Source organism: Catharus ustulatus, chromosome 1, assembly GCF_009819885.2.
Source record: "Catharus ustulatus isolate bCatUst1 chromosome 1, bCatUst1.pri.v2, whole genome shotgun sequence".
Classification (NCBI taxonomy): domain Eukaryota; kingdom Metazoa; phylum Chordata; class Aves; order Passeriformes; family Turdidae; genus Catharus; species Catharus ustulatus.
Window position 1 is genome coordinate 46,309,024 of NC_046221.1, and position 14,508 is coordinate 46,323,531.

General features: G+C 45.3%; 1 protein-coding gene across 1 annotated transcript; it reads right to left on the reverse strand.

Moving 5' to 3' along the window:
* Positions 1-586: 586 nt before the first annotated feature.
* Positions 587-6,995, reverse strand: LOC117000637 (prolactin-releasing peptide-like). Its single transcript, XM_033068464.1, has 3 exons — positions 6,942-6,995; positions 4,043-4,211; positions 587-2,502 (listed from the first exon to the last, which is right to left on the reverse strand). Exons 2-3 carry the CDS (start codon positions 4,188-4,190, stop codon positions 2,324-2,326), a joined length of 327 nt encoding a protein of 108 aa, XP_032924355.1. The 5' UTR covers positions 4,191-4,211; positions 6,942-6,995; the 3' UTR covers positions 587-2,323.
* Positions 6,996-14,508: the final 7,513 nt, after the last annotated feature.

A 14,508-nucleotide genomic window follows, 5' to 3' on the forward strand; every position in this document is an offset into this window, starting at 1 on the left:
GGCTGAGGTAGGAGGAATCCTGTTAGGAACATCTGCTGATGAGTCTTCTGCAAACCATTGAGTCTGTTGGGTGAAATACCATCTCAAGCACAGTTTCTCAGAATTTCTTGATCTCTCTCTGGGATTGCTACAAAAACTGAGCAAGAACCCCTCCGATAATCTTGGTCTCGCACTTCCAAAGTTCCTTGCAATGAATGCAGATCCAAATTATCAGCATATCTTCTCCACCATGAAAGCATTCAGTAAAATAAGTGTGTTTTAGGTTACACTTTCTATCAGCAGCTTTGTTGTATTATAAATGGAAGTACAGTAATTTCATGATTACAAGCCACACTGATTATAAGCCGCACTTCCAGGGTGTTGGCAATGTTTCGTTTTTCCTCCATAAATAAGCCACACCGGATTGTAAGCCGCACTTTCGTTCGCAGTGAGGATCCGTGTCCAACTTTCACAAAGTTGCCAATTAGTAACAGAATCGTGGGATCACGGGGTTTACTGGCCGGTGCCAACCTTGGAAACATTATTTCCAAGTGAAAAAAATACAGACAATAGCTGTGGCAGCGTACCCTGCAAATTTTATTTACGAGCAGAAAAAGATACAAACAATAGTGTGGTCATTTTACAAGCATTTCCAATGGATCCGCATTGCCTTTAAACAGCCACTCAGCCTCACAGCCGCTCAGTCGCTTGGGCAGGCGGAGAGCAGGGCAGCCGCTCAGCCGCTTGGGTGGGCGGAGAGCAGGGCAGCCACTCAGCTGCTTGGGCAAGCGGAGACCCGCTCAGCCACTTGGGCGAGTGGAGAGCAAGGCAGCCACTTGGGCAAGTGGAGAGCCAGGCAGCCGCTTGGGTGGGCGGACAGCAGGGCAGCAACTCAGCCGCACAAGACTGAAAACACCAAAAAAAATACAGAGAAATATCATGGGCTCAGATCAGCAGCGCTGCCCTGATGCCGGGGCTGCGTGGGCTCCAGCTTGGCTCAGGGCTGCTGCAGGCTCTCACTTCCGGGTCTGAAAATTTCTGAAAATCGTTCATACATAAGCCGCTCCGGAATTCAAGCTGCACTTCCGGATACGGACCAAAACTTTAGTCAAAATGATGCGGCTTATAATCATGAAATTACTGTAACTCCCTTATTATAAGAAAAACCTATCCCTTGCTCACAGGCCATTTGCAAAAAAAAGAGAAGAGTTAAAATGTCTGCAATGGTTAATTCAACCACTTTTTAATTTTAGTAATAATTCTCACAAAAAACAACTAGAACTGGAAGTCTATTTAAGTTTAGCCTTTGCAGAATGATTCATGGCTTGGATTTTACCATCACTTATTACCTAAATTGTAAACTATCTTTTTTTGGGTATAAGCCATAGAGTAAACTGTATTATTCCTGCTAATAATTATTAATCAAGATGAAACACATTGTAAGTAACACTTCTTATAAAAGTAATAAAACAAAGTTATATTAATATGAGTAAATAGGGATATTGAGCTGCATCTTCAGGCTTATTGATGTGGACTAATAGATAGTACGTGGCTTGTGATCCTCTAAGAGTGACTTTAGCTTGCTCAGACAATGTACTTGGAAATAGTGACGTTTTAAAGGGAATCAACTCATTCAGGCCCTTGCTCCTTTTGGATTATGGTGTGTGATTACATGCAGTAGGCACAAAACTACTTCAAGGAGTTCAATTAGCCTCTTTTTTTTCAGCAGGGAGAAAATACGCATCTTCAATAGGGGCTCCTCTTTGTTCATTAATATATCTCTCCATCAGTACAGGAAGAATTATGAAGGCCAGTGGGTACTTCAGGAGACATTCTTAAGAGTGGATGTTAACAATCTCTATAAAAGCTACACACACAGAACCAGCATTTCATATCATTAATGCAGGTACATTAAAAATTGGTAAGAGCCTTTTTTCTTTCTTCCAACCATTGCTTTTTATTTTTACATATCAACAGCCATTGACTTTGAAATACGACAGGAAGGTTTCATGATATATTTAACACTGCAGAGTTTAAATCCCAGCCTCAAAGCTGTATGGGTTTTAGATAAACCTAACAGTGAACCCAGTGAACAGGATCAGGAGATTGTAGGGATGCACAATGAAGAAACATTTTTAAAAGCAGTGGTGGCACTCAGTGCTGGTGTCCATGCATTGTCTTTTACCTGCACCCTGAACATGTTTCTTTTTCAAGGTACTTGCATAAGGAGCAGAAAGAAGAGCAGTGTGGGATTGCTAGGCAAAAGCAGAACTGTAGCTCTGAGGTGCAGGGGAGAGCACAATTCAAAGCACAGAGATTGAGTCACCACCTTGGGGGACAGAGATCACCAGTCACTGTCCTCTGTGTCCAATGATTTTTGCTCCCACAAAGCATTCAAGATGAAATCCAGGTGTCTGCTCACAGGCCTCAGGCTGCCACGGCTGCTTCTCAGCTGCCTCTTCCCAAAGCGACCGATGGGGCGAACACCACGGCCTACATACCAAAAAGGGTCGATCTCAGGACCTGGAATTCAAAGCATTCAGTGAGGATGTACCACTGCAGTTGGAGGCACTGTTTCCTGAACATCTTGAGGATGTTAGCTTACTTGGAGCCCAGGAGGGAAAAAAAAGGGAAAGGCCACAGCCAGACACAGCTTACTGGTGCCTTTGAGGGTTACTTTCCATGTGTAGAGCCCAAAGGAAGAGGATTCAGTTGCAAAATTAATTTTCAACCATCTGGACTGCAACCTGCATTTCTAACATGAGCCAAAGGGCCCATCCAAATTTTCTGCAGTAGGTACAGGCTAACAAATCCACTGGATTGCAGAGGGGATTCCTACATGAGAGGTAAACATGTGAAGTTAATTCTTGTTCACTCAGGAAGTTGTTTTCATGGATGACTTTTTTTCTTTTAAAGCTCTGACACATCTTGTTTTTGTGGTCTAGCACAGTTTTGGGGGAGGTGTTCAGAGGGTTATAGTTGTATTAAAAGACAATAATATTAAGATTGTTTTAAAAGTATTAAAGACTATATTTAAAAGATATAGCAGCAGGAAAATTCTAAAACATGCTGGAGATGATGCCACCCTAAGGAAATCCCAAATCCCAGAGACAGACAACTGTCAGGAACAGGAATAAATTACAATTTAATGCATTATATGTCATTCCCGTCACATGAAAGTCTTAGTCAAGGCAGGAGGATATTCCCCTATGCATTTTGATGCTTTAACAGAGGAAAAATTCACCTTGCCTTTAAATTTCTCCATAAATACATCTCTTAAGTCTTTCAGCACAGTGTTTTAACAGCATTCTTACTCAAAAAAACCAAAGAAACTTTCACCTGTGTACCTAAAACCTGAGGTTCCCAACATCTCTATTATCTTTAATGGGGAGAGGTGTGGCACTGAGCCCACACACCTTACTCCCCACAATCCCTCTCTCCCACTCCACCTACCATTATCAGTCTATAAACCCTGGGGGAATATGAGATTTCTTGGTGATCTTCTCAGAGATCTTTTGGAATATGTACTAGTTTAAACTTCAGATACATGGTATCATCCATGACTTGGATACTCTCAGTTCTTCACAGCATGTGTGAATGGAGATACTTCAACCACCTGTATTTGGACTTTCAGATTACTCACAGTCTCAGACAGAATTGAAGATGTCTGTAAAGTGAAACTAACTTAACCTTCTGGAGCATTGGTTTCTTTTTATTATATAGAAGTAGTTGTGTAGGTCTGCAGAACAGCTGAAAATTTGGTGCTTAAATATTTGATGTATACCACTTTACAATTTCTTGTCTGTCCTTTGCACATTAGTATCTTCTCTGATATTTATCAAAAATAATGCTATTTGCCTTGGCTAATTAAGGGCTGTGAGAAGGACAAGAGGTTCTGTATATGTACTGACAAATGCAAATGGAAGCACAGGCCCTCACACCAAGGTGACACCACAGAAACACCTGCGTGATTTGCTGTTGAATTTTGTCTGACAGCCCAGACCTGATCCCTCAGTGCAGCAGAGACTGTGGGGTCACCATGTCAGGTAAGACTCATACTTACTTCTGTTGTCTATCTGGTGTTTAAATGGCCTGCTCTGTCCCGACGCAAAGCTGAGCGACACCAAGAGCATCAGGACATAGACAGTGACTAGCTTTAAGTGGTTTGGTGACCACTGTGCACGTGGTGTCCAGGAGATTGGATGCCACATAATGGAGCAGTGGTGGGAAGGCTGTAAGGAGAAGAGCGAACATGGGGAACACATATGAGTTAAAGCTCTCAAGGTGAAGGAACGTGTCAACTTTAATACTATGTCCCCATCCATCAAAGCCATTTCATGGCTCTGAGTTCCGTGGAACACTCATTCTGGGGATGTCCTGGGCATTTATGTTTGAAGGCAAAGGCTATGAAATGGGCCATCTACTGAGGTAAACACTGGAGAGTTTTTCTGTCTAGCAGTGAAAGTCTTCACAGGACACTTGAGTCCTGAGCCTGAGTTCACTGCTGATTCTATATGGCTCTCTGTATGACCCTGGGCATTGGCCAACAAAATGTGTCTAATATTGGTGGTTTACACACTCTTTTTACAACTAAATGCATTTCAATATCAATGGGAATGCTCTCTTCTGCCATTTTTTGCCAGTGTGCAAAATTACAATTTCCGGTTATGGCTTCCACTTGTAGATGTCCCAGTCCTGTAAACACACTCAGATGCAACAGAATGAGCAATCTCTCCCAGCTTCCATAAGATGGGATGGGCAGAATAGAAGGTGCTGAGCTGGGAAAATTGCATCTAGGAAGGGGAGAGAGCCAGATTCTGGTTACCGCTGTCTCTGGCATTTTGTACAAGCTTCCTCATGGCAGGTCTCCCAGCTGTCGCACCGGGACAGTGTCTTGTGACATGCAAGGTCTGCCTCTACATTTGACATCCTGGAGCCTCTGCCCATAGAGCAGGAGCCTATTTGCTCAAGCATCCTATAAGTGATGTAGATATACAGGCAGAGAGGCTGTAGCAAAACCTTTCAGTTATGCCTATACAGCAGTTTTTCTTTGTGTAAAGGTGTAATTTTTCCCCAGTTGCTGCCAAAATCTTAGCCTACTTTCAATACAGGCAGAGCAGGAATAAAAATTTTGATGCAAGATGCTCCCAATCACACCAAACAGGCAACATAGCAAAAACACATGAAGTTTGTTGTGTCTTTCACTAAAATGCAGTCAAAAGCTCCTTCACTCCTATTATTCAGTGAAGGTTTCTCAAGGGCTTTTTCCCACGTTGACAGTTGCTTACCAGACAGCTTAGAGGAAAGTGATTTTAACTCATGATTTCAGAACTGCAAATTAACTTTTTCTAACTTAAATATCTCATGACAATCTCATGACAATTAGGACTAAATTATCTTAGCATGCAGAATTCACCCACATGGGGTGAATTCTGTCTTCAGTTTCAGCTGAGGTACCTCTCCTGTTGCTCCATCTTTAGCAAAACCTTAGTTTCAGTGAGACAAAAAGGAAGTGTTTTGAGGCATCTCTGTGATGTGTTTACACGGCTGCTGACAGGTTTTCGAGGTTACTTGCTCCCTGGTTTTGTGTCTTGGGGTTTTTTTTTGGAATCGAGTTACAGGAAGAAGAGCTTGTCTTGAGCTCATTGTTGATGAAAGACAAAAATACAGAGAAAAGCTTTTAGCACACACTTTTTCCTAAGCACTGCTGTGCTTCAGTCCCCACCAGCTGGTCCTGTGCCACTGCAGCCACTTTCTACAGCACTGATATGTATTGAACTGTTTGCTCATATCCTTCTCCTGGCTAGGGTTTCTGTGAACCACATCACTCCCACTGCTCCTCAGTAATATGCCACCCTAAATAATCAGGGTGCTCAGCATCCCTAATCCTCCCTAATTTTTCCTACACCTAATTGTCCCAGCACTGTTTATATGTGAAGAAACAGAGACGGAGGTACTGCCACAAACTTGACCCTAAGCATTTCTAACACCCAGCTCCATCTTGTCCTTAAGCAAAAAGCCTGGTTACCTACGCACAGTCCTTTCAAGAGACGTGTGGCTAAGATGGGCTGTGATCTCCTCAGGTCCAGACCTGCAGCTTTCTTCCAAAAAGAAAATTGAAAAGGAACAAGACTTCACACAATCAAGCTGTGTGCCTCCATTTTCAGCTATTAAATAATCATAAAATTTTAAAAACTGACTAGTTGCAACAAAACTTGACAGAATTAAAAGTTTCAGGAATAATTTTGCTCCTGGTGCTCAGCAAAATCCAGTGCCATGGTCATTTGATCAACTTGCCGCTTCTGCTTTGTGCCCAAGCAGTGTCTTTAAATTTCGGCTGAGCAACAGCTGACAATTTTCATCGACATGAGAGGAGAAAATTAAAGCCACATACAAAGCTACTGTGAAGCAGCAGTATCACAGCTTGCCATGGGTCTGCTTCACAAGGAGTAGGAGACCAGCTTGGCTCTCCCTCTGGGCACACAGGGGCTCTTATACCAAACTCAAACTCTGCTGCAGATCCATCAGATATACCCCTACCACGGTTGTTCTCAGAAGACAAGGGTATATTAACTCTTTACACCCTACACCAGCATCTTTCTTGAGATCAGAGACTGTATACACTCCCTCCGATGCAAATGTGAAAAGCGCTGGAAGCACCCCCGAGGGATGGGATCCGGGTGGGCGCAGGCCCGGGACCAGGTTGGTTTCGGGGAGAGCGGCCGGAGAGGAGCAGGGCGGTGCTGCCTGCGCTCTCCCTGCAGGGAACAGCACTGCCCGCGGGGTCAGCCACCCTGCCTCGGCACGGGCTGCTTCGCTAACAAAAACTGGGCAAAAGTTACTAAGCACAGGGCACAGCTGTGTATGTTAACCTAGGTAAGCTAAAGCCCAAAAACGAAAAAAGGACATTCAGCAAGAAAGAGCCTGGACAAGCGCTGAAGCAGACAGGGGAAGGCACTCACCTGTGTGCACCAAAGCTTCTTCTCAGGTAGACGCTGCTCCAAGCAGAAGCAGGGCAGCTGATGGGGGCATGTACCTTTTATACTGGAGGGAAGTGGACTTGAAGCAGGGAGGGGGAGTCAAGAGGTGGGCCAGCGGACGTCAGCAGTACTGGTGAGCAGGATTTAAATTTACAAAAGGAGGGGTAGGAGAACGGAGGCTCTATTAGAAAGCCATTGATCAGGGCACGGAGCAGGAGTTGAAGGTGGCGCCAGAGGATTTTAGGGGGGGCATGGCAGGACACATAACTGAGGCCCCCAGGTCCACCAGGAAGAGAGCAGAGGGAAGGGGGCTGCTGCCATGTGCCTGGGGAGGGAGGGCACAGACAGGCAGGAGCAGCTACACCTTCTGCAAAGGACAGCCAAGCTCTCTGTGCTGCCCAGCCGAGATGCTCTGTCTGAAGTGCATGTCTGCAGGGGGAAACACTCGTGGTTGAGAATGAGCTGTGGCAAGAAAGAGCAGATGGACAGTGGGGAGCTATTAGAACCAGCAAGCTGGAACAGTCAGTACACACACTCCTTCCCCAGCCCTTGTTCCTCTTGCTGTTGTCCCATCTTTCCTTTTTACTTAGGATCTTACCTGATCACAGCTCATGTTTCATTCAGCCCCAACCCGCAGCTGGGATCAACCCACCCACGTGTAAGTCACACTGTAACACAGCACACAAGTAGCTGATGAAATAAGTAGTGATTCAGTGCTTAAGCAGGCCCTTAGCAGTTTTGTGGCAGAGAAAATTTCATGTGCATGAAGCCAACATCTCGAACAATATTGTGTTTCCACAATAGGTGTCTCTTCTGAGTGGTTATTTTTAACTCTGTCTCTTGACTAATGTGTCACTGCGGCCTTACTGTTAGGGATCTTGCTGCTCTGGAAGCTAAGACCTTGTTTACTCTGGAGGCTTGCAGGGAAGAGCAGCTGAACTGGCAAGTGCTTCATTCCTTGAGCAACATCCTGCAGAGAGGCAGAGATGTAAAGTGTTACTGGGCTGGCTGGGAGCCACAAGCCCTCTCTTCACAGACTCATGTTCATGCTCTGCTCCTGGTGAGGTACCCAAAGGAACAATTTTAAGGCTGTGCTTTGAAAGGGGGCTCTGAGGCCTGACCCCATCCATAAACTGAGACTACATAAGAAATGCTGGAATCCCATTAAGATGAAGATGAAATTCAATACCAAATATATTGTTTTTCTATAACAACACTTCAAGTTGGGAAAACCTCAAAGCACAAATAATGCTTTTTCACTGTAGGCACCTCCCAAAAGAAATTAAATTATTTTATTTGCTATGGGCAATTTGCAAGGTATTTCTATGAGGAAGCATGGTGAAGTGTTGTCTGACCCTGCTCTTACTCAGCATCCAAGCATCAAGTACCACTGGGAGAGTATGGTCACTAAGTGCACGGATTTTTCATTTCTGTATAACAGTTTGATTTATGGGTACATGTATGAACGAAGATTGTAAAGAAGCCTGAGAAATACTCTTCCATTCTCCAATTTCCACTCAACAGAAGCTAAAAGAAGTGTCTTCCTCATCCAAGTTTTCAAGAGTTTACTCAGACTACTCAGGATCACAACTTCAAAATATGAAGAGCACTTCAAGTCCATGGTAGCACAAAAGGTCTTCCTACAGTTATCACAATCAATAATAGATATACATGCTTTTCTCAGAAATCTCCTTTTAGCGTGTTCCCTTTGAACCTTGCAAATACTCCCTACCTAAAAATCAATCAGCATCCAAGAACCAGACAGTGGCTGTGCTTCTACTGTGCTAATTTTGTGTGCATGTGTGCAGAGGATATCCTCCTAGTAAGTAAAACTCTTCATGGCTTCTCATTGTAGAGCTTTTCCCTTACTGCTTTTCACATTTATTTTGATCAGAAAATGTGAATATCCTTTCATGATCTCTAGTGGGCCATTGCTGGAGTAAAGGTTTCTTTTCTCCAGGATGTACAGGACCCCTTCTTGCTTTGTTGTTTTGCTAGTGATCCTGTCATTTCAAAATAGAAGCAAAAGTTTTTTTCATCCCATTTACTTTTTCTAGTCTTGATGACACTGCAATGTGAGCCTTTTCATAGCACAGATTATTTTCACCAATTGTCACCTACATGGAAGTTACTACATAAAACAAAATTGTGCAACGTCTTCATGTTAAGAATGTTTGCTTATTGGTAAAGGCTGCTTGCAAAACTATATGCCATACAAAAATAAAAGAAACCCCAACCACACACACAAAAAAAAATAATTATTAGGAGAGCCAGCATTTAAAATGCTCTAATATGATCATCTATCTTCATTCTGGTCCAAAGTTGATCTAGTGCAGTATCTTGGTTTTGACAGTGGACAGCAAAGGACTTTTATGGGAAAGTCTAAAAACAGGGTAGCATATTTTCACATTGCCCACTATACTCTCCTCACAGACCCTCAAGGCCTTTGGTCCAGAGACTACTCAAACCAAATGTTTCTTTGTGGTAGGTAGCCCCTGATGGGTTTCTTCTCTTTCACTGTTGCTTCCTGAACCCACATAAATTCTCAGTGTCCACAAAATTGTGTGCCAAGGACTTCACAGCTCTTTCTCTGCTACAAGAAGGATCACGGCTGTACATCTGTTCTGGACACACTTACTTGCCAGTTTCAAGAGCTTTCATTTTCTCTTTCACTCAAATATTTTCAATTTCAATCATTCTGATATCATGAAAGACTACTGTAAAATGTTCTCAGCAATGAAGAGTAATAAATTATGTGACAGTCTGTTTAAATGAGCCTCATCAGGCATTTCTCCTGCCAAAGTAAATTTTACTCAATTTTCATTCACTGGACATCATCATTTCTATCCACCAGGCCACAAATGAACCACCACAGTGCTATGTGCAGTACCCATAAGCTTCCACAGAAATCATCCTAGCTTCTCAGGGTCTTTTCAGGCAGCTGTGATTTTGTTACCCCATCTATAGCAGGGCTTATGCTTTGGCTGAGAAAAGCAAGTCAGCTCATGCACCACAGCAATGTGAAAGCCACTCAGACCTGGGAGGAACTAGGAAAGAGCTGTCAGAAGAACCAGGGGTGTAAAAGACCAAACCGGAAAGATCATTGAGAGGATAGCCTGGTCTGCAGTGAAGGTGCAGAAGTTTTGTGTTAAAACTTCCCTTCTTTTCCTGCTTCTGCAGGAGGGGCTGGGCACATGCTGTCTTCTTTGTAGAAGATCCTTGAGAAGAACTCAAGTCCTGCCTCACACACAATTAGAGTCCTGCACATAAAATTCCCACATAAGTTACGAGCAGGAATAGGGCTGAGCTAGCTGCTAGCTGGAGTGTCTCAGTGTCTCAGTGGGAAGGCTGACCAGAGATGCCCCAGGATGCAACTAAATCAAAAGGCAATAGTAGATAACATAGGTGTGAAAGGCAGTGAGGAGGACAGCAGCTTCCCAAGGTAAGGAGAGGTCAGGCTTCTGGGCCAGAAATGCTGAGCGGGATGAATTACCTGGAGGCTGGAGTGACCCAAGAGAATGAGGTCCAGTGAGCCCGATGTAGAGAAATATTCTTTGACAAGACAGTACCAGACCAGAGGCCAACAGTGAGCTACAGTTTTGATGACAAATCCTCCCATATAGTTTTCTCAAAGAACTAATCCAAATCTTTTTTCTCTAATTCTTTTGCTGGTTAGCACCTTCTACAAACAAGGTGAAAAATCACAAAAACAAAGACATTTGATGCAGTTGGATGGAGAAACTGTTTTCTCCTCCAGCCCACCACTCTTATTGTTTCACATACCAGTCTGGGAAAAATTTGCAAATGCCTGACCTATGAATCTGCCCAGCCTTCTGTAGTGTGGTAAAGGACCAGTTGCACTAAATGAGTTTGGAGGGATTATGAAAATTTGTATTCAAACCTATTCAGAAAACTATGTCTGTTCACTCAACTAGATGAATAACATCTAACATTTACCTTCACAAAGAAACTGTTCTCTACTAACATTCAGGTTTAGAGAAAAGCCAGGACTGGCTTTATTTTTGGAGCCTTTTTTTTTTTTTTTTAATTTGAGAAAGAGGACCATCTAGTGGTTAATGCCAAAATTATCATCTTGTTTGTAATCATTGTTGAGCAGGGAATGAACCCCCCACATTTCAAATGAAAGCATGTGTATCTTGAAATCTGATCATTTACACAGGGTCAGCCAAACTGCATATAAACCCGTCTTTCTCGAGTTAGGCTGGACATCCAGATGTTTACCATCAGCACAATGTCCAGTTAGCCCAGTCTCCCAGGTGGCACATGCTTATTGGGACAACTTGTTAACAGCGTGGATAACTCAAGCATAGCCTACAGCTCAGGACTTCAGCCACTCTCCACAAGCCCTTCCCCAGCCCACTGTGGAGGCTTTGCACCAGAGCTGGAGCTTGCATGGAAAAGTACAGTTCAGGTTTGGCATGGTTACAGCCACCTTCAAAACTATTCTGTTGATGGAAGGGGGAGGATTTCTTCTGGCACTTTTGCTATTTTTCTTCCCCGATAGAAAGCTACAAGGCAGCCTTCTGTAAAGAGATTTGGGATGTGCAGATTCCAAATGGAGCTGGATATTGTGAGTAATGTAGTGAGAGCAGGGAAGATTAAAGTTCAAGAAAAAGAATCAACGTTGGAAATATTTTTGCATATCTCTCAGGGATCTGGCACTTTGGCATTATTTTCAGAATGCCAACATTCGGCCAGCATATGCCAGCTTCTGGCACTGGAGTGGAGCAAATTTGTGTATAGAGTAGTTGCACTGTTGGCATGCAGGATGAAAATTAGTACTGCTACATGCCATTTGCACATTTCATGCACAGTCTCTTTGTCAGACAAGTTAAAGTGCTCTTTGAACACCATGTGCTTCAAGCAGTAATTGGGTCTCCAGGCCGTTGCAGAGGACAGGTCAGCATGCAAGTCTGACATTTTCTGGTAAGGCAGGCTGTAGGGCCAGGTACGGCTCATCCCAGTGTCCCACTAAAAGTACCAGCACAGCCAAGGTAACAAAAAGCAACGGCTGGGAGAAAAAAAGGGTGATGCACCTGTTTTGCCACTGGGAAAAAGTTTCATAGGATGATGATAGCAGAGCAAAAGATGCAACAAAATCTTACAGAGAGACATAGGATTAGCAAAAATATATCAGAGCCAAAAATTACTCACATTAGTAGTATTGTAAGTTTTCTGAGAGAGGTGCTCTTGATATCCTGGGGTCATATCCCTGAAGATGGATGTCCTGAGCTTCCTCAACCTTCCCAGAAGGTTTCTCAGTGTTTAGCTCTGCATCCTCAATCCACAGACATTGCCCACATTTTGGCCTCAAGCTCTTGACTCATCCTCCCATTGCCTTTTGCAGCTGCTTGGCAATGAGTTAAACAACTCCCCCTGTATAGCCCATAGTGCAGTGAAAGGTTTAATCAATGACGGTAGCAAAGCATAAGCAGATGTTTTGTGCCATGGCCAATGGCCTTGCTTTCCCCGTGGGAGAAAGAAAAGCTTCCTTGCAAAGTGCCAGGACAAAAAACTTTCTTAGACCATTGCATGCTGGCATTCATAAAACTACTGTAGTGCTGATCCAGATCCTGGATCACAGAAAACAAATATCCCATTGACATAAGAGAACTGAAGTTTAGCATAAAAGCCAAAAAGGGGGGGGGAAATAAAGAGAAATATAGGTTTTGCCGCTTTTGCCAGTGGAATTAGTTTATTGTACATCTGCAAAGCCATTAATCACCTCATAAGGACCAGCAAGCTTTGCAACACCTGCACATCATTTTAAAGGTAAACTTTTCCCATTACAGCCAATACACTGCTGATAATCTCCCAAAAGGGATGGACAATGAGCGGCTGTGACACAGAAGTCCTGTAAGGCCACATGCCAGCCATCCATGGTGAATGGTTCCCAACCAGGGGAACAGCAGCTGCACCCACCTGAAAGTGCATAAGTAAGCGGCTAAGTTCTCAGAATCACAGGATAGTTAAGGTTGGACTGGACTCTCATGATCACCCAACGCCCCTGCCAAGGCATTCTGACATCAAGCAGGTGACACAGGTACATGTCCATGGGGGTTTGGAATGTCTCCAGAGGTGGAGACTTCATGACCACCCTGGGCAGCCTGTTCCAGTGCTCTGCCTCCTTCAATGTAAAGAAGTCCTTCTGATGCTGAGGTGGAACTTCTTGTCTCCAAGTTGTTATGAACAAGTTCATAAGTTTTTAGCTTCTCATGTTAAGCTTTTCCCTGTTCTGGTTGTTAAAACTAATGTTAGTTGTTAAACGTTAAATTGTTGGCCCCCCCCCACTTTGCCTTAGCCCCCACCCTGTCTCACCTCTGTGTTTCTTTTTCCCTCCGTCGAGTGCTGCTGCTGCTGCTTCCCTGAAAATGGCACCTGGAGGAGGGTGACATCATGGACCCACATGCAAATGCGGGGAGTGCAGGGGGACACAGGGACATTTTCCGGACTTAACGCCCCTTAGGACAACGAGCCCAAATGACACTTGGAGCTAAAACCAGTGACCCCAGGCTGGAAAAGTGATGTGGACCATCCCGAGCTGCTCGGATTTGCCACCATGATGTAGGAAGTATCACACCAACATGACACCCCTGGACCACGAGCAGACTTGGTCTTCCCAGGGATTCCCGACGAGGACAGAAGACCCAGCTCTGCCTGCGAAGACACAGCTGCACTCCTCCTCCTCCGGGCCGTCATCGGGAGCAGCGGCGGCGTGTGCATCCCCGCGGACCCCCCCTGAGCTGATCTCACCAATAAAGGCCTTTTCAAAGGAGCAGGTCTCCTGGCCCATTTACTTCATTTTGGGGGCTCGTCCGGGATAGCCACGCCCGAAGAGGACCAGGGACGGACCGGCCACCCGCCCCACCGGACCTCGAGGGACAGCTGGCAACGAGGACCAGGAGATCAGCGCGGGTTGACGGACCAGAGGAGCGCCGGGGTAAGTATAGCCGGTGGCGGGAATAGGAGGCGAGCGAGTGGTTTGTGAATGAGACGGGGGCCGGCAGCTCGGACCCGCGAAGTGAGTGCGGACCCTTCAGTACCGCGGTTCCGGATCTCCCGCGAGGGGGCCGGCTGGGAACAAGGGGAAGCGAGTGAGGCCTGCAAAGGCCTAGCGAGTGCGTGAGGCGTCTCCTTGGGGGTAGGTTTCCCCCCCTCCGGGCATGCGGAGGAAAACCCAGGGTGTGAGTGGCACGCATTAAGCTTCCTCCCAAGGTAGCCTAGGTGACTCCGGGCGTGCGGAGGCCTAGGCAGTGGTGTGAGTGGCGCGCAGTTTTTGGCAGGGTACCCCCAGGTACTGCCGGCGCCGAGCGTCCAGGAGGGCCCTGTTCCCCAGGGCCGGACCAGACGCGCCATAGGTGTTGCGCTGTCGCAACTCCACGGGAGGGTGGAGTTTGTAAACCCGCCGCCCAGAGCACAGGGGTGGGGAGTCAGGGAATCGCGTGAGGACTGGCGAGGCAGGCAGCACACACACACCCACGCATCCCTGTTGCCTAGGCCATCCTACTGGGGGAGGGTGGTCAAGCCG

Excerpts from the sequence above, each read along its gene's own strand:
- LOC117000637 (XM_033068464.1), bottom strand. The coding sequence starts at position 4,190 with ATGTGGCATCCAATCTCCTGGACACCACGTGCACAGTGGTCACCAAAC. Across the intron at positions 2,503-4,042 it reads ACACCAGATAGACAACAGAA|GTCCTGAGATCGACCCTTTT; the intron begins GTAAGTATGAGT and ends TTTGAATTCCAG.